General features: G+C 36.5%; 1 protein-coding gene across 9 annotated transcripts in view; it reads right to left on the reverse strand.

Moving 5' to 3' along the window:
* LOC149259537 (uncharacterized) overlaps positions 1–22,364 on the reverse strand; it is a 155,593-nt gene that overhangs the window by 46,995 nt on the left and 86,234 nt on the right. For 7 of the 9 annotated variants that reach the window (XM_089376143.1, XM_089376133.1, XM_089376149.1 and 4 more), the window contains one exon: positions 4,867–4,955. The exons of the other annotated variants lie outside the window; for them this stretch is intronic. In XM_089376143.1, coding sequence (XP_089232269.1) covers positions 4,867–4,955 — 89 coding nt within the window. The remainder of the gene's footprint in view (positions 1–4,866; positions 4,956–22,364) is intronic. 9 annotated transcript variants of the gene reach the window in all.

Below are 22,364 nucleotides of genomic sequence, written 5' to 3' on the forward strand. Positions count from 1 at the left end.
TGTCAAGCTTGAGGAGGATAACATATGCTTGTTCTATAATTTGCCCTTCGGGCAAACCTGTCGTTATGTTTTAGCGAGTCTAACGACAGTGAAACTCGTTCTTATCTAGGTAGACAAGTTTGCCGCTATTGTTTTAACGAGTTTAACGACAAAGATAACTCGGTCCTTTTCATGTTTAGAGAGTTTGAAAAGGGACAAAAAGGAAACTCCAGCAATTCTTTTTCGTAGCATAATCCCTTAACTCCGAAAAAGATTAAAATAATACAAAAGGGATGAAATTTCGATCACTTTAGCGAGCCGAAAAAGACAAACGCTCGAACTTTTTCATGAGATAATCCCTCAAGTCCGAAAAAGACTAAAATCTACAGGAGGGATGGCACTTTCGATTACTTTAGCGAGCTGGAAAGGCCAATAGCTCGACAATCTTTCATATTTAGTGACTCTGAAAAGGGTTTAAAGAGGACTCATTTTTGAGGAATTAGTGGTGTTTGGGGTAGCAACTGGTTCCGGGTAAGCTTGGAACTTCTCAAAACATGGTGATGTGAAAAGGTTGACTAATAAAACCACTCATCGCAGTTGTTCCTCAAAAGGGTAAACAATCAAGTGGAAGCGTATGATCGGCCAAAAGAATGGAGGTGATGGTAGGAACACAACCAAGGCTCAAAAGGCAGATGGCATGGCTCAAAAGGCAGATGGCATGGCGATCACAAAGGTTATTTACTGAAGGTGGGTTCATTTTTTAATGAGCTTGAACTCTGGGGGAACATATGCTCAGATGGAGGCGGGTTCATCTTTTAGCGATCTTGAACCTTGCGGAAACAATGCTTAGTTTTTAGATTTCCTTTTTGTGCGAACTAGAAATGACCAAACTAAAAAGCTAAAAAAACTAAAAAGCTAAGGAACCACTGAGGTTAGGTAGAATGATTTTTTGTTAGAAGTTTAGACACAACACTTCCTTTGCTTTGTCCGTAGCATAGAAAAAGGTGAATGGTGTGTTAGATCAATCACCTAACTTAAGGAGTTAAAAAAATAAGAAGCTAAAGAAACTAAAAGCTGAAAAGCTGAAAAGCTAGCAAAACTAGGAAATGAAATTGGTCGTTTTTAGCTTGCATAAAAAGGTTTGCATGCCCCCAACATGATGAAAAGGAGAGTCTCCAATAACCATATGGAAACTTACTGTGGTTATGCAGGATGGTTTCGTCCGCGAAATAGACAAAACACTTCCTGCGCTTTGTCTGCCAAATAGACAAAGGTGAAAGGTCACCCAGACCAATCACATAACTTACAAGGAAACTTATCTCTACAGGAAAAATTATCCTTTCAGCTGAGTTTGTCTGCCAAATAGACAAGGGTGCATGCCCCCTAAGCTTCGTTACATTCACCAGACTACTCGCGGTAATTAGGTGGATGGAATGAAGGTTGAAGAGACACCATTGATATAAAAGGACCATTTAGGGATGATTATTAACTTGGAGCTATGCTTGAACCGAGAAATGAAAGCTGGTCAATAGTGACAATTTTTCCTTCAAGCAGGAAACACATCTTTCGGAAGAGTGTTGAAACAATAGCTTCCATGCTATAAACATAGTCACGTCCAAGGAGTAGATTGTAATCTAACGGTCCTAGGACTACCATCACGTTCAGGTGAACGGTTTTCCTACCTAAAGTTATCGGTAACTTAGGAAGGATCCCTAATGGTCGACTGATTCCTTTATTAAAGCCTGACAAATTCTGCATAATAGGCATAAGCGATGGTGAACCAAGCACTCTCCAAGCAGTTGAGGAAATGATACTCATTGATGCTCCCTCATCTATGATTGTTCCAGACACGATCATTTTGTAAACTTGTACTATGATCCTGAATGGTACATAAGAAGGAAGGCGAGATCTCGCTAGTCGATTCCAATCAAAGGAAGTGACTAGACTGCTTGGAGGGGGTACCGAATAAATGGTTGAATTAACCCCTTGAGTAGCGAGAACTGGGGGATTTCCTCCTGTTGTGAAGGAATGGGCGGATTGCCCCCAAGTTCATCCGACTCTGAAGTAACAAAAAGAATTTGAACTATATCATTCTTACTCTCTTCAGGAAGGATATGATCTTCTGAAGGTAAAATTGGGTCGACTGCCATTTCGACCTATTGACTTTGGTCTGGTATGGAATCAGAAGATTCACTTTCAACGATAGGTGTTTCGACCGACGGTTCAGTTAAGTCAGTCGGATTTTCAACTAGTAAAGGACTTGGGGAGAGTTTCCTGTATCTAGATGGAAGTTGTTGTGGTGAAGCAAGACGATTATACAAGACTCTTTTGGCTTCATCCAAAAAAGGACAACAGGGAAGGGTATGGTCCCCTTCACATAACCTACATGGAACTTTGACTTTTCCTTTCTGTCCGTGAACTTCATTATCACTTGTTGATGTTGTATTACCAACATGATCAACAGAGGTTGATGACACCGGTTGGTGCGAACGGGGGGACCATTCTCTCAAGATATGAGGAATGCACGGACATTCTCGATGAAAATGGTCTCCTCTACAGATTATGCATGGAAATCTGGGTTTAAGAGATTTAATGTGCGGATTTTCACTAGCTGATGCATCCAAGTCTATGGTTGCTTGGTTGCCCCCTTGCTGAGTTGGCTTCTTATTCTTCTCCTTACCTTTCTTCTACTTCTTAGCTACTTGGTTATTAGCATCACTACTTTCACCAAGTGAAGAGGAAGAAGGGGACGGAGAAACAAATGAAGAAGAAGGCGAGGGGTCAACTTTAGAACTAGATGCTGATTCGATTGCTGAGGAATCACGTTATTTTTAACCAGAGAGGTCGAGAATAGCCACACTGGCAGGCCAATGGTAAGTCCCAGAAGGGACAAAGTGGCCAAATGAGGAGCACCAATATTTCCCCAAGATGTGAAAGGACTAGGATTCCCCTCAAAAGGGATTCCATGATTGGTGGACTCCATTATCTCAACCTAAGATCAATGAAGGAAATATGGATGTTATTCCGAATTTAATAAATTTTAATGATGCTTTGATACAACTTTGCTTTTTCAATTTTTAAGAGTCGAGAAAAAGCTAAAGATGACTCTAGTCCCTTTCGATTTTTAATGAGCCTGAAGTGACAAGTGCTCAGATGGACCTTTTCTTTTAAAGAGTAAAAAATGAACGAAAGTGACTACTTTGGAAATATGGACAGAGGGATTACCAAACCAATCACAAAACTGCAAAATACATCTTGGTGATAAATTAAAAAGAAATTACCAAGGACTTATGTACGGCAGTCAATCTTCCCGAATGTTGTGTTCAGTGCATTGCGATTGATAGGGCGACAGACACGGCTTCCTATGGATAAAGGATATAAGCCTATCGTGGTCTCCCAATATATATGCGACGGTACGGGGAGCACAAGTCCGTGCTAGCACTTGTCATATCAAGGAGGAAGAATCACCCAACCTTCAATGAAAACAATAATTACCAGATTTTACGACGCCGGAACACGTCTCTAGCCTAGACCTCTAGATGTGTTGCGTTAAGTTCCAAAGCGTTGTTAAGTTCATTGAAATTTATTTTAGAGTTGATCTTGTTTAAAAGTTTGCCTTTCAATGGTTCACCACGTGATGTAGATTTAAAATTCTTAAATATGCAGTCTACAATGATAAACAACCGTTGTTTATTTTGAGCAATGAAAATCCTAGCTACTAAGGAAAGAAGATTACGATTCTTTCAAACAAAGAGCAAACATCACACACTATATGCACTTTTCCTAAATCATTTTTCACACATAGTCTAAATGCAAATGCAAATGCATGTATTTATTTTCGTTCTCTTTAATGTGAAAATACCAAAAAAGAAAACTAAATGTAGTAAAGATCTGAAATATTTTACTCAAAGCGACATTTTGACAATTTCTTTTTCAAAATAGAAAGGAAGACTCAACGACACTTTTCAATTTCAAATAGAAAATGCTTTTGACACTTCAAATATCAAACAAATCAAATAAAATACATGACAATAGGTTCAATCGACTATCCAGGGAAGGAAGACTCAACGACACTTCTCTCTTTGACACAAAACAACAGTTACAACACTTTTTGTACCAAAACGACATATCGATTTAAGCAACTTTTCGACAAAGGATCGTAAATGATGGACAAATACATAAAAACATCTACTAATCCTAATCAATGGAGGCTAATCTATCTTATGCAAGGAGGCTTCAGTAATGAGGTACTATTCATAAGCAGCAAAACAACTAAATAGAGCTGAAAACAAGGACAAAAAACACCAAATTTCAAGAAGGGAAATAGGCTCAGTCAGTCATCGCACCTGGGCTTCAGAGAAACAAGGATGCATCGCACTTTTCAGACTCAGGAGGTGCGATGCATACTGGCAGACAGTGATAGACAGTGCGATGGGACAGGGAGCGCAACTGAGATGGGTTTTGGCTCAAATTTGCAGCTGATTTCAATGAGTTAAGTTGAGCTATGATAGACAGTAAAGAGAAAAGTGCAGAGGTATGATATTGAGAGGTTACTGAGCTACCAAAAGGGCATCTAGAATGCTTGTAGGTCAAATGTTCAGTTCATAAACTAAATCGGAGATTGACTGAAGCAACATTCATCTACTATGCAATTGCAGAGCAAGAGTAGTTCGAAGGTTATCTGGCTAACTTTAGGCTTCGTCTATAGTTTATAAAACAAACATCTATTCGTTCCCCAGCAGAGTCGCCATTTTGTTTATGGGAAAACTAGTGTCTTTTCGATCTGCTAGCCCTCTAGGATTGGCAGCTATCCTAGCAAACAAACAATCAAAGCAATTTGGGATTTCCTCTATGTATGACAAATAAGAGAGAAGCAAAGGAACCAACCTGGATCTTCCGCTTGACTCCTTACTTGATTTCTCTCCCCCTTGATAGAGCTTGCAACTCCTCTCCTACTTATCCCGCTTAGAGAATACCTGTAGAAACAAAGTAACAAAACACCATCAAATCATCTTGATCTATTATATCATAAGCAATGCAAAATCAGAAATACATTGAACATACAATGGAATTCACAAATAACAACATTCACAAATACACGATTGTATGGAGGAAAACTCAAAGAAAATTATTAAATAGAAGGGAGAATTACAACCCAATTGTCTAATCCAGCATCATCCTCCCAACATCAAAGCCCTCTTCACCTCATGAAAAGCAAGATCACCCAACAATATAATGCTCTTTCTTAGACATAAACTATCAGCACTTCCTTACAAATTACAAGATTCCAGCCTCTCGATCTTTCAGATGAGGGATCCATTTATAGATGTATGCAAGGGTGTGAGTCATCTCTGAGTTTTTGATTAGTGTCATTCCACTTGTTCTTCTTGGTTCCACTTGGAGATTTCTTGGATCTCTTACTCATCCCTGGGCAAATTCAGAGAGACAAATGTCATAGGAAAAGTTTCTGGAAGATTCCATGAGCATCCACTTAGAAAACTATCTCGGACATTTGTCCATCCTCGTTCATTGCACCGCACAGAAGGCCTCTTCAGTATGCATCGCACCTGGCTAGTGTAGAAGTCAGTATGCATCACACCCTGATAGTGGAGCAGTCAGTATGGTCCTGTTTTGGCGAGTTCTAGATGGTTTTTCTGGTGGAACTTTTGGGGAATGATGTAATCAGTTGACCATGATCTTTTAGGGTATGACACAACACTTTTAGGGATTAAAGAGCCATAGTTTATAGACATATAAGATTGGGGTTGAGGTGCCCAAATATGTCTATAACATTATGTCCTTTCCTTTAATTTTTGCTGGAGCATTATTTCCAAAGGTGACATTATTCCCTTTATCTTTCTCTTTCAAAAATAACAATTTTCTCTTGTCCCAAGTCACGTGTTTATAGTAGCCAGTATCCACATACCATCTATTTTCTTGATCATGTGTAGATAGAGAAAGTCCACATTCCTCATATTTCTATGTTTTTTGCTTCCAACTCCTCTTGTCCCTAGAGAATGTTGGTTGCTTGGGGAGGTGCCTAAATATGCTTCTACACTCAGTTACCTTGTGACCAAAATTATTGCACTTGAAGCATTCAATTTCATCCATTAGGGGAGAGAAATGATTCATATTCATGAGGAATGAATTCTATGCTCTATAATTTTGATAATTTCTATATCTGAGATTTTCATCTCATTCAACTTTAAAAATTCTACAATTTGTGGCTTTATCCAAAGATATGACATCTATAACAATGACCATTAAATAATTTTGGATACTTGGTATTTGCAAATTGACGAGCTTGAGTTGGTTGCATGCATCTTTGTTGTCTTGTTGATTGATTTGCATCTTTGTGGTGATAATTGTTTGAGAAGTTCTTGCTCTAATGTTGAGTGCTCCTCTAACTTGGTTTTGGTTTATCTATACTGACTCGACCTTGTAAAACATTTGTAAAGCTTTAGGGGCCTTCAAATCGTGCTAACATGAAACTGATATTTCCTTTAGAGGACTTTTGTGATTTAGAGTACCCCAGAACCACTTCATTTGTTGGGGACCTTTGACTGTTTAAAATTTGATTTAGTTTGTTTTTTCCTTCAACATTTTTGTTGTCCAAATCCTTCTGAGTTGTGGACTTATCAAGGTCTATTCTGAAAGATACTATTTCTACAACTAAATAGTGAAAATTCTCTTCCCATTCAAGGATCAAATCATTCAAAACCTCTTCCTTTCTTTTTCCTTCCTCCAACTTGAATTTAAGAGACAAAATTTCTCCTTTACATGTTTATGAAATCTTCTTATCCCATTTCTTGAACAATTCTTGTTTCAAGAGTCTATTCTCATCCAATAGATTTTCAAAAGTTTTTTGCTTTACTTCTAAATGATGTGCTGGCATGTCTTTGCTTTTAAGGGATTCTTCAATTTTTTCTCTCTAATAAACAAACTCCTCATTATTAGAGTTATACAAACCTTCTTTAGCTCACAACAACTGTTCTTTTAGTTGCTTGTTCTTCTTTTTTTCCTTTTGTAATTTATCAAGAGCATTGATGAGATCCCTTTAAGATCCACTACTCCTTATTCTTCCTCGGACTCTGAATCATTCTTAGTTTTGGAGTTAGCTTCAAGCTCCATAAGCACACATTCATTAGGCTCACTTTCTGAAGAATCCTCACTATTAGATTCTGATGTAGAGTTGTCTTGTTTAGAGTAAAGCCCCTTCTTCTTGAAGGATTTATTCCTCTGATATTTCTAAGCTTTATCTATGGGATTTTGAGCTTTATCATTCTCTGACTTTTCTTTATAAGGGAACTTGGAATAAAAATTCCCAACTCTTCCACAATCAAAGCATTTGAAGGGTAGCTTTCCTTTATACTTAACCGAACCATGTTTTAGTTTTATGGCAAAGTGAGCCAACTCTTGATCAGATTCATAGCTAGAACATTCTTGATGATCTTTGTGCTCCTTAGTATTCTTAGATGCTTTGAGTGTTGTATCCTTTGGTTCAATATTATCTTTACCTAATCTCGTCTCATAAGCTGTGAGAGTACCAACTATATAGTCCATTGTGAGAATTTTCAAGTCTGTCATCTCCTAGATCGCTGATATTTTGGCATTGAATATCATAGGTAGAGACCTCAAAAACTTCTGAACAATTACTTCCTCTTTGATATCTTCATTAAGTCCTTTAATCATGTTCGTTACCTCATCAATTCTAAGGAAATATTTTAATATTCTTTCTTCTTCATTCATCCTTAAGCTCTCAAATCTCATTTTGAAGGTTTGGAGCTTGTCTCTCTTAACTTTCTCATCTCCTTCACGACTCTTATTAAGTTTGTGCCACACTTCCTTAGCTGACTTGTAGTGCATAACCTTTACAAGTTCAGATTGACTAATATTGTAGAGAATGGAATCCTTGGCCATTATGTTATTCACATAAACCTTTTTACCATTTTCATATGTAGGAGGAGTTGTTGGGGCAACATAATCTACTAACGCAAAGCTCAAAAAATGTGTCCCTAGGGACATGAGATAGGTATCCATCCTAATTTTCCAAAAAACATGGTTTGTCCCATCAAACACTGCTATCTTACTTGAGTAAGCATCTCGATTCTCTTGTCTAGACATAATTCCTTATTGATCTACCTTCTAGCGGTTAAACTATTCTTGAAGGAACCTAGCTATGATACCAATTGTTGGAATACTAAATTACTGAGAAGGGGGGGTGAATTAGTAATTAATATAATTTAATTTTTTAATCCTAATTCTTATTATCTCTTCTAACTTGGCATTCACCCATATGAGCATTCTCAACTAAATACATAAGTAGTAGACTATATCATTCATGTGAACACACACCATTAACATGAGAAGCCTACACATATGGACAAAGGTATTTAAAAATGGAAACCCAAAAGGGAAAAACCACCAATTTGTTTTTTAATATGATGTAATCAAAGAACCTACTCAGTTACATCAATTTGTTTGTGAGCACCCACTCATAGGAGGCCCCAACACCCTTCAAATAGGAAAGCCACAACTTGCCAAGAGGCACCAATGTCTTATGAATCTAGAGCACAACTTGCCTCAACCAACTGTCCAGCTTTTCATACAATTTTGAAACTGAGAAGGATGACTTGCTTCTATTACATAAAACACAAAGAATCTATTCTAATGTCTCTTACAACTCCTTCCTCTATATGTCTCATCCACACTTTTGGCTTCCCTCTTCTCTGCAACTTTAGCTTTGCTACTCTCTCTTATTTTATAGTTATATTACACCCTCACACTTCACACACATCTCACCTACGCACACCACTACTCATACAACTCTAAATCGATTCACCCAGACTCAATGTTTCCCATAATTTTTGTTCAGAATCAACACACTAAATGATGCAATTTGTCAGCTCATTAATCATTCAATCCTCCATGCAATATGACAAATTGATCTTCAATTAATAACATGATTATGGGTTCAATTTACTTAACCAACTAACACTAGTATGGTCTCCACTCTAGTATTGTTAGGACACTATCAAAGATCTTTAATACTCGACATGGCTCTTCTTACTCATTAAATGAACCGATGCATTAATGATGTGATCGAGGATGGATTCCTTTAATATATGCGTTGCATCATTAATTATTTGAGATTTTGTGGTCCTTGTTTTCTTGCAATTCAATTCTCCGCAATCACCATTTAATTCATGCAAAAGATTTAATAGTGTTCCAAACTCTCGTGAAATTTTAGGTATGGAATAACTGCCAAATGTGTCTCATAGTTCTAAACTGGATTTTGACCAATTTATGACAAATGTGTCGATTCCCATGGTGCATAGTCCTTAGTGCTTAAACACCTTTCATCGAGTAGCCCTAAGGCTCTTCGGTCACATGACACACGAAGAAACACTAAAAAACCAACTCCTAGGTGCACCTAACAATGTTGGTTGGGAGGTCGGAGGATGGCCAACTTGCTTTCTCTATGCTTGCACTTGCCCCAACTTGAATGGAGGCCCGAAGATCCAACTCCAAGTAATTTTCTGATAAAAGCCAAATGCACATTAAAACTTCACCAAACTAACTTCCTGGCACTAACTTCGAAGACTATGGCACATCATCCGACATACATCGCATCTAATCATATTGAATTCATCCATGCTTACGTGGTGCCACGCGTCACTCGAATTTGGCCCACTTGGCCACCTAAAAATGTTGAAAACACATGCGATGTGTCCTCTTCCCATGTTTCCACATCACTATGTGCTGACGTCATATACCACCTTGGTTGCCACTTGTAGTAGATCCCTCACAGGTCAAAGGTCAAGGGTCGATCCTTTGAACTCCTCCCGTAACCTCTTGATTGGGCCAACCTCTGATTAGTCCAAGGGCCTAACTAGGTAGCTGATCCCACACAGGTCGGTGGTCGGGGGATATTTCCACTCTGAAATTCTGTTGCACGACCTGACTTCTAACTAGGCCTAAATCGCCTAAGTCCCAAACTTACTTCAAAACCTGCCTAAGTTTGGAATTAAAGATATTTAACACAAAACAGAAAGGAAAGGTGGAACTTTGAGCCTTGGAACATTGCTTGTTGACTTTTTTGATTTGCACACTTTCACTGGCCATAATGTTTGATTTAGAAGACCTTTTTCATATTTCAACATACTGATGGAAATCTCTTTCCAAGCATTATCCAACTATGCCACTTGGAAAAGCATCTCAACTAAGCTCATGAGGTAGAAATTCATTTAAAGCTTGGGCTACCCAACCATCATAACTATAAGGTTTTAAGACTCCCCCTGAGAGGAACACACCATGCATCTAGTATGCTTTCCCATTTATCATCAATGTTCACCTGGTTGACATCAATGCCAACACACATGATGTCACCTTCCATCCTAACAAGGCCAACTGTCCAACATGTTATCACTATATGTTAAGAAATCTAAATCCCTTTTTAAATCCTTTAAGAAGAGATCCATTTTTCTTCTGTCAAAATGAATGTGTCTTTGACCGTCATAATTATTTTTCATGCGGTTGGTGTGCATGTCAAGGTTTAGAGTTAAGGTTAAAGGTTTGTTGTTAGAATCAGACTCGTGGTCATTTAGGGGTTCAAAATTTACAATACAGTTGGGAACATGGGTATCATATATTGCATAATCCACAACACTACTATCAAGCTCACATATACAAGTCATCGGGCCAAAAGTTGGCCACTTATTAATTCCATTACAAATTATTAGGTCTTTGGAACTAGAAAGTTTGATTAAATGACAAGAAAGTTTATATATATATATATATATATATATATATATATATATATATATATGTATTTAGATTTTATGTTTTATTGAAATATTATACTTATAATATAATATAAATTTATAAAATTTAAATATGTGTAGTATAAATGAAAACTTAGCATATCAAATTTTGAAGATAAACAAATAGAAATGAAAAATAATATCAAAAAAGAGATGTTCTATGTAAATTAACAATAGGATTCCCAACATCCTTCCAAAGCTAATTTAACCCCTATTGGTCTCCCCCTCATCAAGTTTGACATTCAAAAACAACATTCTTTTGGTGCAGACAATAAAGCAAGTAGGTTTTAGCCTGAGGGTTTCTTTGAATTTCATGCGATTCGTAATGAACTTGAAATGAATTTCAATAAAAGTTTAGATGAATTTCAAGAAATTATTAGTGTTTATGTTTGACTTTTTAATGTTAGGCTTGAGATTTTTGAACCTCATCAAATAATTTCGCCCAGGAATGAAATTCAATGAACTTTGAATTTAATAAATTTTGTTAGTGGAACCCGATGACGTAGAGTATACATTGGTAATGAATAATTATACATATAAAGTTATTGTACACATATATTTATGATTATGATATATGAATATATTGGGTTATTTTAAATCTTTTCTCCTAATATATAAGGAATTAGATTTGTTTTCAGATGTACATTGTGTATATTAAATTTATAATATGAATTTTTTTCCCATAATAAATATCATAAATTTGTGGTCCACGGGGCGTAGAATAGATGGTGGCATGGTGTATTGTTAAGGAACTCTGGCATTGAGGTCACTGGTTCGAAAATCTATGGGAAAAGATCTAGTCATGTTAAGGGTTGGTTTGGCCTAAGCCGATCAGTGCGATCCTCGGGTGATTTTGACAGCTTAGATGCCCCTGGGTCATGGTTTCTCAAAAGAAGAGTTAAGCATGCAATCATCTCAAGACTCACACAACTTAGCAAACAAACAAACAAATACTACCATAAATTTGTGGATAGTTTGTATATGTCTAATTTGTGTGTGTGTGTGTTTTCATATCTACTTAATTTTTGCTAATGTTGGGACTTAGATAACTTTATAAATTTCATTGGTATCCTTTGCGATCTTTGCATAAACTCAACCGTCGGTTTCCATGTAATTTTTTAATTTTTTTTTAGTTTGTGACTACAATGTGTCAATGATGGTAGCTAAGGAATACTTAGCACTAGCAACAAACTTGTATTTGAGTGTCACAAAAAGAAACATTATGTAAGCTTAATATGGTTATAATTAATTTTGACATGCCATGATATGTTAAAATTAATTAGGGTGGTAAGTTATGGTGGGAGTCTACATCATCCCAGAGGTAAAAAATAGTATATTTTGTATGGGGCCTTGGAAATGTTCCTAATAATTTAACAAAATTCTTAGAACTATAGCAAGGTCTCTCCTTAGCACTAGTATAAGGATTAAAATCTCCAGCCATTATAAGAGATTTAATGTGGTCATTAGAATCATGATAAGAAAGTTCTCCTTAGGGGATATAAGGTCAATTCCCTCATTATAATTAAGTCTCTAGCAAGAAAATTCGATCAAATGTGGTCCTATCATATTAAACATGAGCAGAATGTTGAAACTGATCATTGAGAAAAGGTTGTCTCAACAATGAAAAAAAGTGATTTAATGCTTAATGGGGCATAATATTGTATTATATCTCCTGATGGATTTGACCACCACCTCCTCTCTTCTCGCACAAGTCAGAATGCGATTTGTTCAATGCTTATGTTGGGCCTTTCAAGATCCATACTAGAGGACATGTTCATTCATCATATCTTACTTGCTTAAGCTCAATATTGCAAATGGGTAATTCAAGTAGTGCATTGGGCCTCAACCACATACCTTGGATGGTAAACACATTCATTGTGAGTTGGTTTTTATTGGAGCAAGTATTTCTTATGGCTTTGATGAGGGTTTATTCTACATTACACATAAGTGCAATCTCCTAGAGTAGGGAAAAATATCCTCTTGTTTGTGGGTCTAAGGAATTAGGGACTTTCTTTAGGTTTTCTTTATGGAGCCACTATTTAACCTAGTCTTTCAAGCAAATTCTAGGCATTTTCATTACTAGGAATCCTTTGGATGCTTGGATTCTGCTATCTATTTGATCTAATGGTGTTATGGTGTTTATCTACTTTCATACTCCTCTTGTAACATCATACACATTAAGAGAAATGATATTTTCCTTCAATCCAAATCTACTATAGTTTTTTCTCTACAATTATTTCCTATTTAGCGTTGTTTTTGTCCAACTTTTGTTATTTAGCAAGCTATTTATGGATAAATTAGAATTCAAAGAGGTAAGGAAGGCACTCTACTGAAAATAATATATCATTCGGTCTAATAACATGGCCCTATCAACAAATTCTTCTAAGTTGGTCATGATGGAATAAAGTACATAAACTCATAATGCCACCATCTCCATGCACATAGTCAACATAATGAAAATATCGAAGTTGAGTGCCGTAAACTAAGTGTGGTGCCAAAATAAATGAAAATGATAATCGATGCATTAATAGTTTCTATTTAAGTCGTGTATCCTTTCCTAAAACTAGAATAGGTTGGACATATCAAAACACTTTGTTATGAAACCAACTCACATAAAAGATAGATCAACAACTTAAAAAATATCCTCTTTGAGGGGGAAACCTCTTTTACATTACATAAATGAAAAATTCTTGGATGATACAAATGATAAGAACTCCTTTGTATATATAGGAGTCTAAGGGGTCATAATATAATCAGGGCTTATATAACAGTAATAATGTAAGGGCACAACATAACAATAGTGGGCTTCTATGGGGCACAACAATAACAATATGGGTGCTACATGGGTACAACAATAACAATAAGGGAGATACACTAGTATTATAGGGACCTAACATGCCCTCCTCCTTCAAAAAAGTGTTGTTCTCAACACCTGGGCAGTTATGGATGCTTCTGTATAAAATTCTCATCCTTCCATGTGGAATCTTCAGCGGGTAAGTTCTTCCACTTAATGAGATAATCTAAAATTGATCGATTTTGTAGCTTTCGGGTTCTTGTTTCCGTGACTACTTCAAGCTCAAATATGATTTTTCCTCAAGTTTTAGAGGGAAAAAAAAAATATTTTTTCAACTCATCTCCATATGGGTTTACTCAAATTTCAAGCAACAACACTCGTTGGATGCAAAATTTGATTCCTCATCCAAAGAGTACTAGTGTTTCATACTTTCGACGGACCCTGTTACACGAAAAATGAGAAATAAATGAAAAATGTGATGGAAATCACGTTTTTCATGTATTTCTCATTTTCGTATATAAGGGCCCATAGAAAGTATGCAACATGGGTACTCCTTGGATGAGAAATTAAATTTTGTATCCAACAAGTACTCTTGCTCAAAATTTGAGTAAAACCTTGGGGAGGTATGTTGAAAACACAACTTGAAAAAGTAGTTATATTATTTTATTATTTTTTTAATGTTTTTACCTTTTTACACCAAAAATGGTGAATCATCCCCCATGGTTGACATCATCATCTTGAATCCTATTAGTTCTTAAAAAGTTTATTTTGGTTGTACATTTTTCTTAGGAGGCCCATTTTAAACCTCAAAATTCCCCTAATGCTAGACTATTGCAGATAAATGCATTAAATCTTTTCCAGAAATTATGAGATTCTCTTTGTTGTAAAAAAAGAAAAAAATATCTCAAAAGATTAATTTATTTCTTTTTTGTTTACTGTGAATGAAGAACAAATGTTTCTTTCTAAATTTGGGAAAAACGAGACTATCTTTATGATTGTGTGTAGTATGAACCTATTAAGAAGGGTTGCCTGTATAGAACAATAAAATATGTATTTTCTTGTCTAAGGAGTGAGAAGATAAACTTGGACTTAGGTAAGGAATAATAGCCATAGGTTCCAAAATATGAAGAGGAACAACGTAATAGTAACAATTAATACAGGGAAGGGGGCCAAGGGCTTTTGAAAGGAAAGCCTTCGGTGATAACATAAAACTGGGGAATAATATAATTTGGAAACTGGTCAAACTCCAAACGACAAGCCAAAGTCGATTAAGGGGTTGTCCAAAGTTCCACAAGGGTTGTTATGTAAGTATCTTATGGGTATGTTGAAGGCCTCGAAAATCGGGTCTACAACAAGGGGGATACCCATCCGGTCCGGACCTTGAAAGTAGCTCCTTTTCCGTTTGCGATGGTGGGTCTGGCTGGGGATAATGGGACCGGTTTCCCAATTTGTGTGTGATGATAAGAGTTGATGTTTCCTTTTCTAAAGATTTCTAAATAAAATGCTTTTAATCTAAGTCTAATTTAAAACATGCAATTATATTCTAATGAATAGAAACATCTAATTCTAAAACTAACCCGAGATTTAACTTTTCACTTATGCGATCTAAAATAGTTTCTAACAACAATTGGTAATAAAGATCATTCAATTGTTATGATAAAAAAATTCATTAAAAATGAATTGTTTCATAGAAGAAATTAGCCGAAACAATTGTGAGAAGCATATCACATAATAAGTCATTCATACATTAAAGCATAAATAGAATAGTCACCACCATACGAAAGTGCCAAATGATAACTTAAACATTCAAGCTTTCATATATAAACAACTGAATATATAAGATTACTTTGACACATAAGCATAAATCATTAAGAGATAAAAGTACCATTGGTAACAAGTCCTACTCATGAGCTTCAACAATATAGATTTATCTCTTCCTAATTCAATATCTACTAAGAGTACAGAAATGCATTTCAGTAGCAGACATTAAACACAGATATCAATAAATCTCATTCCATTCATTCATCAAAACCTCCTCTGAGGGTGCAGAAGTGCATGTTCTGAGGAAACGTTTTTGACAAATTTTTTGACCCCTCTCCAAATGCATGAGAGTGGTTAAAATACTACTAACTAAATACTAAAAATAGTTTATTACAAAAATATAGGAGGAGGTTTAAATGATTGTCCTCATCTAAGGCAAAAATAAATAAAAAATAAAACTAAAACTGTATCTGGAAATTAACTATCTATGTATCTGTTCTCTGAGATCGCAAGAATTCAGCATCGGCTTGAGGAGTGTCGGTTGGCCGACCCCCGATTTTAGTTGTCCTACGAAAACAGAATCGGCATGTGCTAGCGCTATCTTCTCGGCAGAATTTGTAAGGCACTTGAGAGTCATGCATTGACTGTGTGGTTTAACCAAGTACTGCCAATAAGTGTCCCAATTCAACTTAGTTAATTTTTTAATGGACTCTGCCTTCTCCTCAGCTTTCTGTCTCCAGTTTGTCTGTTGTTGTTGTGCCTTTGGGAGAAATCCCAGAGCGTTTCTAATATCAGGTTTGCTCTATGTAGATTTTCATTGACACAGTCAATGACGTTGTTTTCCGCTGTCGCTGCTTCTTCTGCTGCCTGTTCTACCTTTTTAATCTGTGCATCCCACTTAAGGGACAACATTTCTTTGTGGGCTTCATTGATTTTGAGCAAGCCTGCTTTCTTTCTTTCCTTTGATTCCTGCCAAATCAAATAATCAGAAATTCTTTTATGAATCAAATCATAATCGAGTCGCAAATCCACGACTTGACTTGTAATTTTATCGTTCATCTCGCAATGGGAGCTCCATTGCGATATTCTTTGGCAGAGTGCCTCTTGTTGTTGCAAGAGTTGGTCGTTCAAGGCAAGGGCTTCTGAGACAAACTCTGTAATTTTGGGGTCATCTTTATGCATTTCTAGCATGGCCTATAATTGATTTTCCTTTTCGGCCAAATTGCTCTAATACCCCAGCTGCATCTGTTGAAAATTCTACTGTAATTTTTCTAATTTCTCCTATGCTTCTCGGTAGGCATTGGCCTGTTGTAGCTGTTGTTGCAAAACTTGGATTTGTTCCTCTCTATCCTTAAGTAATAGATGTACCTCGGACGCTTTATCAATAGTCGCAGAAGCATAGGCTCCTGCGATTTGGGATAACTTAGTCAAATTTTCAGTAGGGCCAGTAGTAGGGTCTCACCAAAGGACATCTAGCTGCTCTGCCTCAGGTGAGAGCACACTGTCCAATTTCCATTTCTTTCTTTTGCTTCTTACCACTGCCTTGTGATGCGGACTATAAAATACATCTAGAGGAGGAATCTCCTCTATCTTCAGCATGATTTCAGACAATGGGTTATGGGAATATGCTCTGTTTCTGGAGCATTGCTGACTGTTCCAATGACCATATCTATCATTGTCTACACTGTACTCTCAGTGTCTTTGTGTTCTGCTCCTCAGTATTAATCAATTCATTAAATGTTTCCCACTCTTTATCCAGCTCAGTTCTCACTGGTTTTGGTGGCTGGATGAGGGGAGGGGGAACCTTCACCTGTGGTGTCATCAAAACCTGTTGCTCTGGGTGCTCTTTAGATTAGGAAGTATCTCTAACTAACCCTTCACTTTTATTATGGTCGCTCTCGAACATTTTAGAGCCTTCTGGTGATTCTTTCCCAGACTTAGATCTGGACTTGTCTATACCTAAGATTCCACTTAGACTGACACTGGGAGTTGGCTCCCTTATTGGTTCTAAGCGCAACTTATCCAAGGGGATGTTTTCTAATCTCCTCTCTCTATAGAGTTTGAATTCTTGGAATTCCGTTGGGGGAAATTGAATTTGAGCCATATGAAAAATGTCTTTCAGTGTGCTTTTCTGCTGGAAGATGTCATCAAAGAGATCATCTTCTTTAGAAAATACTTTTATCTTGACAGTTGTAGTAAAATTCTTAATGACATCAAAGGGATCGAATTGTCTCTATGGAAATTTAAACAGTCGTAGACCCAGCATGTTGTCTACTTCTTTGAATGCATGACCTAAATCAAATAGTGAAAAGGCCCCACAGGCCACAGGAAATTGCGACCAGATGACCTTCTTCTTGTCTTTCATTTCTTTGCTCACTCCTCCCACCCCACAGGTCTGGTAGGCAATTTCTCGAGCCAATAACTTATCAGGAACATACAAGGGTAGCACATGAGGGGAAGAAATGCTTCCAAATACTCTGACATAAGTGAAAAACTCTTCCCCAAACCATCTTCCGACAGGGAGAATATCAACTTCCGTTTCGGGGGAAAATCTTGGGGCGTCCTTATTATACAACATTCTGTGAAGAGGTAACATAACTCCATGACAAATTCTGTAAAAATATGGGATAGACTTGGAATCCCACAATTCCTTATGGTAAATGTGAATGGGCAAGAGATTCTGTATAGTCCACTTCCAACCCATTAAAGGAAATCTGGAAACAGAACAGATTGCATCCATAACATAAGCAGCTAAAAAGAAAGAAGGTTAAATCCTCTGAGAGGGAGTTCTTTTAGACCAGTAGTTCCAAATGGCCGAGGATAAATTATCAGACAATATCTGGGCCCAATCCATAATAGTGGCATTAGTGGCCGCATCTAATAGGGGTAGCCATTCGGATGAAAAATTATTGATGTCAGGCCTTCCAAATAGCCTACATAGCATAGTAGCAGCAAAACAATACGAGGAGGAGAGGGAACCAGTACTGTACATACCATGTTTGTCCTTTTTCAATGGCTCTTCCTTTGCCAACCAGTTCTTGGTGCACTCCGCCAAATCTTCATTTTCTTTGGCGAATTTCTCCACGAACTGTTTGTTGTAGCTTGCTTGCGGCTCTAGTAGATGATACATGAGTCTTAAATCCTATGGGGTGAATGACCCAATAAAATCCTGGCTCCAAGACTTGAATTGCCTATTTGTTATATCAGCGCTATGAAATACCCACTTGACCATGTCTGTATATGGAAGTATCTTAGGCCTTGCCACTATTCGGTGTAGGAATGAACATGCAAGTTAAGTAATTAATGCTTCAGATGACCCGCGTGAGTCTGCTATCACTATAACTTCCATAACTCTGGGGTTTTCTTCTTCAAGCAGATTGTACATGCCTTCCCAAGTGGATATGCTGGCTTCTCTGGTACAGGTGGTGTCTGTGAATAAGGGCGTCATCTCTTTTTCCTCAGCAACCAGAGCTTTTCCCTTCTTTCCCATTACGTTCTGCACATTGCTGTGTATATTATTCTACTTACCGCTCCTAAGAGTTTTCAAGTAAAGAAAGAATAATGGTAAGAGATAAGGCGACAGGAAAGCTCTTAATTACGAAATCATATCAAATATATCACCCTACGTGAAACAACCTTTCGATCAGATCTAAATCTTATCTCATAAATGACCATCAATAAGACACTAAGTTAACATTAATGCCCATAACTCGGTATTAGATTATGAGAAATATTTCATTGAGCAATGAGCCCTGTTGATCTGCGATAAAGCGATTTTGCGATTTGCTTCGCAATATCACAAATCGTAATATCATAGATTGGCATATCGCTAATCCTTTTCGTTAATAATCATTTTTTTTGTTAACAATCATTTATTTCTTTTTTTGCGACTGCGAGATGCAATTTGCGAGATGCTTTATCGCATGTCGCAGGATCGAGATGTTTTATCTTAGGTGGTACTTGTGGCATATGAAAGCTGCAATGTGCGATGATTCTGTAAGGCGCGGGATCTCGCATCATAGCGTTTTCGCAATTTCGAAAGTTTGTTTATATGATGTCCTTCATTACCCTTTTGCGATGCAATGTTTTATTGTTAAGAAAACGATTTTATGCGAAACTTATCATAAAACTTAAGTTTTTGGGTTTTGCAGATGTTTTTCTTAAGTTTATGATAGTGTGTTTTATTCAAGGGGAAATATAAGTGCTAGTTTTTTATTTTTTAGAAGGGTTCCCCATTTATTTCGTTTTATTACTAATACTAAATAAAAATGGGGTTTGTTGCTGGCCACAACAATTGGCGATTCACTAGGAAGAACTAGTTATCTCTGATTATCTTTTGAATTTTCTAAAACTTCCAAAACAGAAAAGTTTTCTGGAAAATCAATCTTTAATATAGAAATATAAAGTGCATCATGCTTTTAGCCGTTAATGGTAGTTTGTTCCTTCCGTGCTAACTCTAATTATTTTCTTCTCAAAGCTAGTCATTGTATTTACATCAGCCACTACTTAGTTTATAAAGATAAAAACAAAGACTTCTCTATAGATCAGTTTTAAGTGTGCTCATTTGTTGTAGGTAGAGCCTCTGTTGCCAGCAGGGGTTCATAGCCTCGACAGGGTTACCTGTTACCCAGCAATGATCATGTATCCTACTTGCAGAAATATACAGTTTTCAAAGATAAATCCATATCCACACTTATTGCTTTTGTTTTCTTTTAATTTTTAAAGAACAATGTCTTGGTTTGGTAGCCAAATTATGACTGTGCCATTCACTTGATTTATAACTTTGTTGAACAAGCTGGCTCGTGATGAGACCCCTTGTTTTTTGATTGCAACAATCTTGAGTCATTGCCCTGTTTTGGTATGTAGTTTTGGCAATGTCAGCAAGTTATAATATCTATGATCATGATAAGTCGGCTCGTGATGAGACCTCTTATTCTTTAAGTCTATAGTGTATCATTGGATTACTCCTTGAAACTCGTAATTCCCTAGGTGGGGAGGAAGTCATTGGTTCCTTAAGAATATCTTTGGATGACAATTATAGAGTTTTTGAAGATAGCTTTTCTACAGAGAACCTTCGTTTTGTTATTGATGCTTTTCATGACTGATATAAAACAAATTCCCACTAAAGGTTGTTTTTATCAAAATTCGTAAGAATGAAACTAGTAAAATTTTCAGGCTTGTAGCATTTGACTGTATCTTTCAATAATAATGGTCGATTTTCCAAATAAGTTCTATTTATACAAGAGAAAAACAAAATTTAAAAGAAACACCTATCTTTTTCGTGAATTCCAAAGGTAACCATTTACAACCTGTTTTATTATCAAAATAAAGCTATAAACAATAATTTACAAAAATAGAAAAGGTCATCTTCTATGGGAAGTATTTTTTAAGGATCTGCCCATTAATAGGTAAAGATTCTCTTTTCCCTGCTAAAGCTTATAACATGAAAGTCAATGGATCTATAATTTCAACAATTTGGAGTGGGCCAAGCCACATTCGTTGGAATTTAGAATGCTTGCATTTTTCTTCGTGAGCCTTATCCCATTTCAAAACTAAATCTCCAATTTGAAAATCCTTCCTAGATACCATGTTTGAATCGAAGGAAGCCTTTATAATGCTTGATGATGAGTATGTGTAATTTTAGCCTATTCTCGTTGCTCTTCTAGTTTAAGGATTTGCAGTTGTCTTAGTTGTAAAGATGAAGTTGGTGTTTTGTCAATAAATTGAACTAAGGCTAAAGAAGGAATCGCTAGATGAGTTGGGAGAACTACTTCTTTCCCATAAACTAAATTAAAGTGAGAAGTGCCAATGGAAGCCTTTTGAGTTATTCAGTCTGCCCACAGAGCATATATCAAAGATTTGTGCCAATTTCTATGATTCTGATCAATGGTTCGCTTAATGATTCTGATTAAATTTTTATTCGTTGATTCGGCCAACCCGTTCCCTTGTGGGTAATAATTGGCAGAATATTTAAGCTTAAAACCTCTTTTAAGTGCAAATTCAGTCATAGCATTGCCAAAAAAATATGATTCATTGTTAAACATTAAAGCAGAAGGTAAACCAAACCTAATAATTACGAACTGATCTATGAAATTGATGATATGTTCAACATTATCTGTCTTGAGAGGAACTGCTTCTACCTGTTTAGTAAAATAATTTGTAGCTGTAAGGATGTACCTATGATGTTTAGAAGAGTGAAGAACGATCTCACCTATTATATCCAATCCCCATTGATCAAAGGGTTGATCGATATTGACTGGTTGCAATGGCAATGATGGTTTCTTCTGTGTTCCGGCAACAGTTTGACAAATTTGACATTTCCTTACATAGCTATGTACATCTTTAAATAGTGTAGGTCAATAGTATCCTACGGGCAAAATTTTATGTGCTGTAGCATCTCCTGCATAACGTCCACTTGCTGGTCCATCATGGAGTTCCTCCAATACCTTTTCAACTTCAGATTTCTCAAGACATCGAAGGATAACAAAATCATAATTCATCCTAAAAAGCACATTGTTTACGAGTTGATACTGCTTGGCTTTCAATCTTAGGGCTCTTTTCTTTGTATAATTCAAATTTGAAGGAGCATATCCGTTTTTTAGATAAAATATGATATCAACATATCTCGATTCAATATCGTTTAGGCTTGCCTCATACATTTGTACCTCTTGATTTGGAGATGGTATTTCAGAAATAAGTGATGCTCCAACCAACATCTTGCAAAAACCTTGACCTTTTACAATATTTGTTGGCTTGATCTCAGCGTCGTATTCTTGTAGGGCAGTGACCCAATTTGCTCTTTTTTCACCCACGTCTTTCTGTACTAAGAGATTTCTTACCGCTGGAAACGATACTATGATTTTTGTATGGGTTTTAAGAAGAAAGGGTCTAAAATGTTTGATTGCTTTGAAAACAGCATAAGCTTGTTTCTCAACATCAAAATAATTTAATTCAGCCCCTTGCAAATTTGAACTAAAGAAGGCAATTGGGGCTTCTGCCTTGTCTTG

This window comes from Pinus tabuliformis, chromosome 6 (assembly GCF_031772625.1).
Source record: "Pinus tabuliformis cultivar Carrire ecotype Pingquan chromosome 6, CPIR1, whole genome shotgun sequence".
NCBI lineage: Eukaryota > Viridiplantae > Streptophyta > Pinopsida > Pinales > Pinaceae > Pinus > Pinus tabuliformis.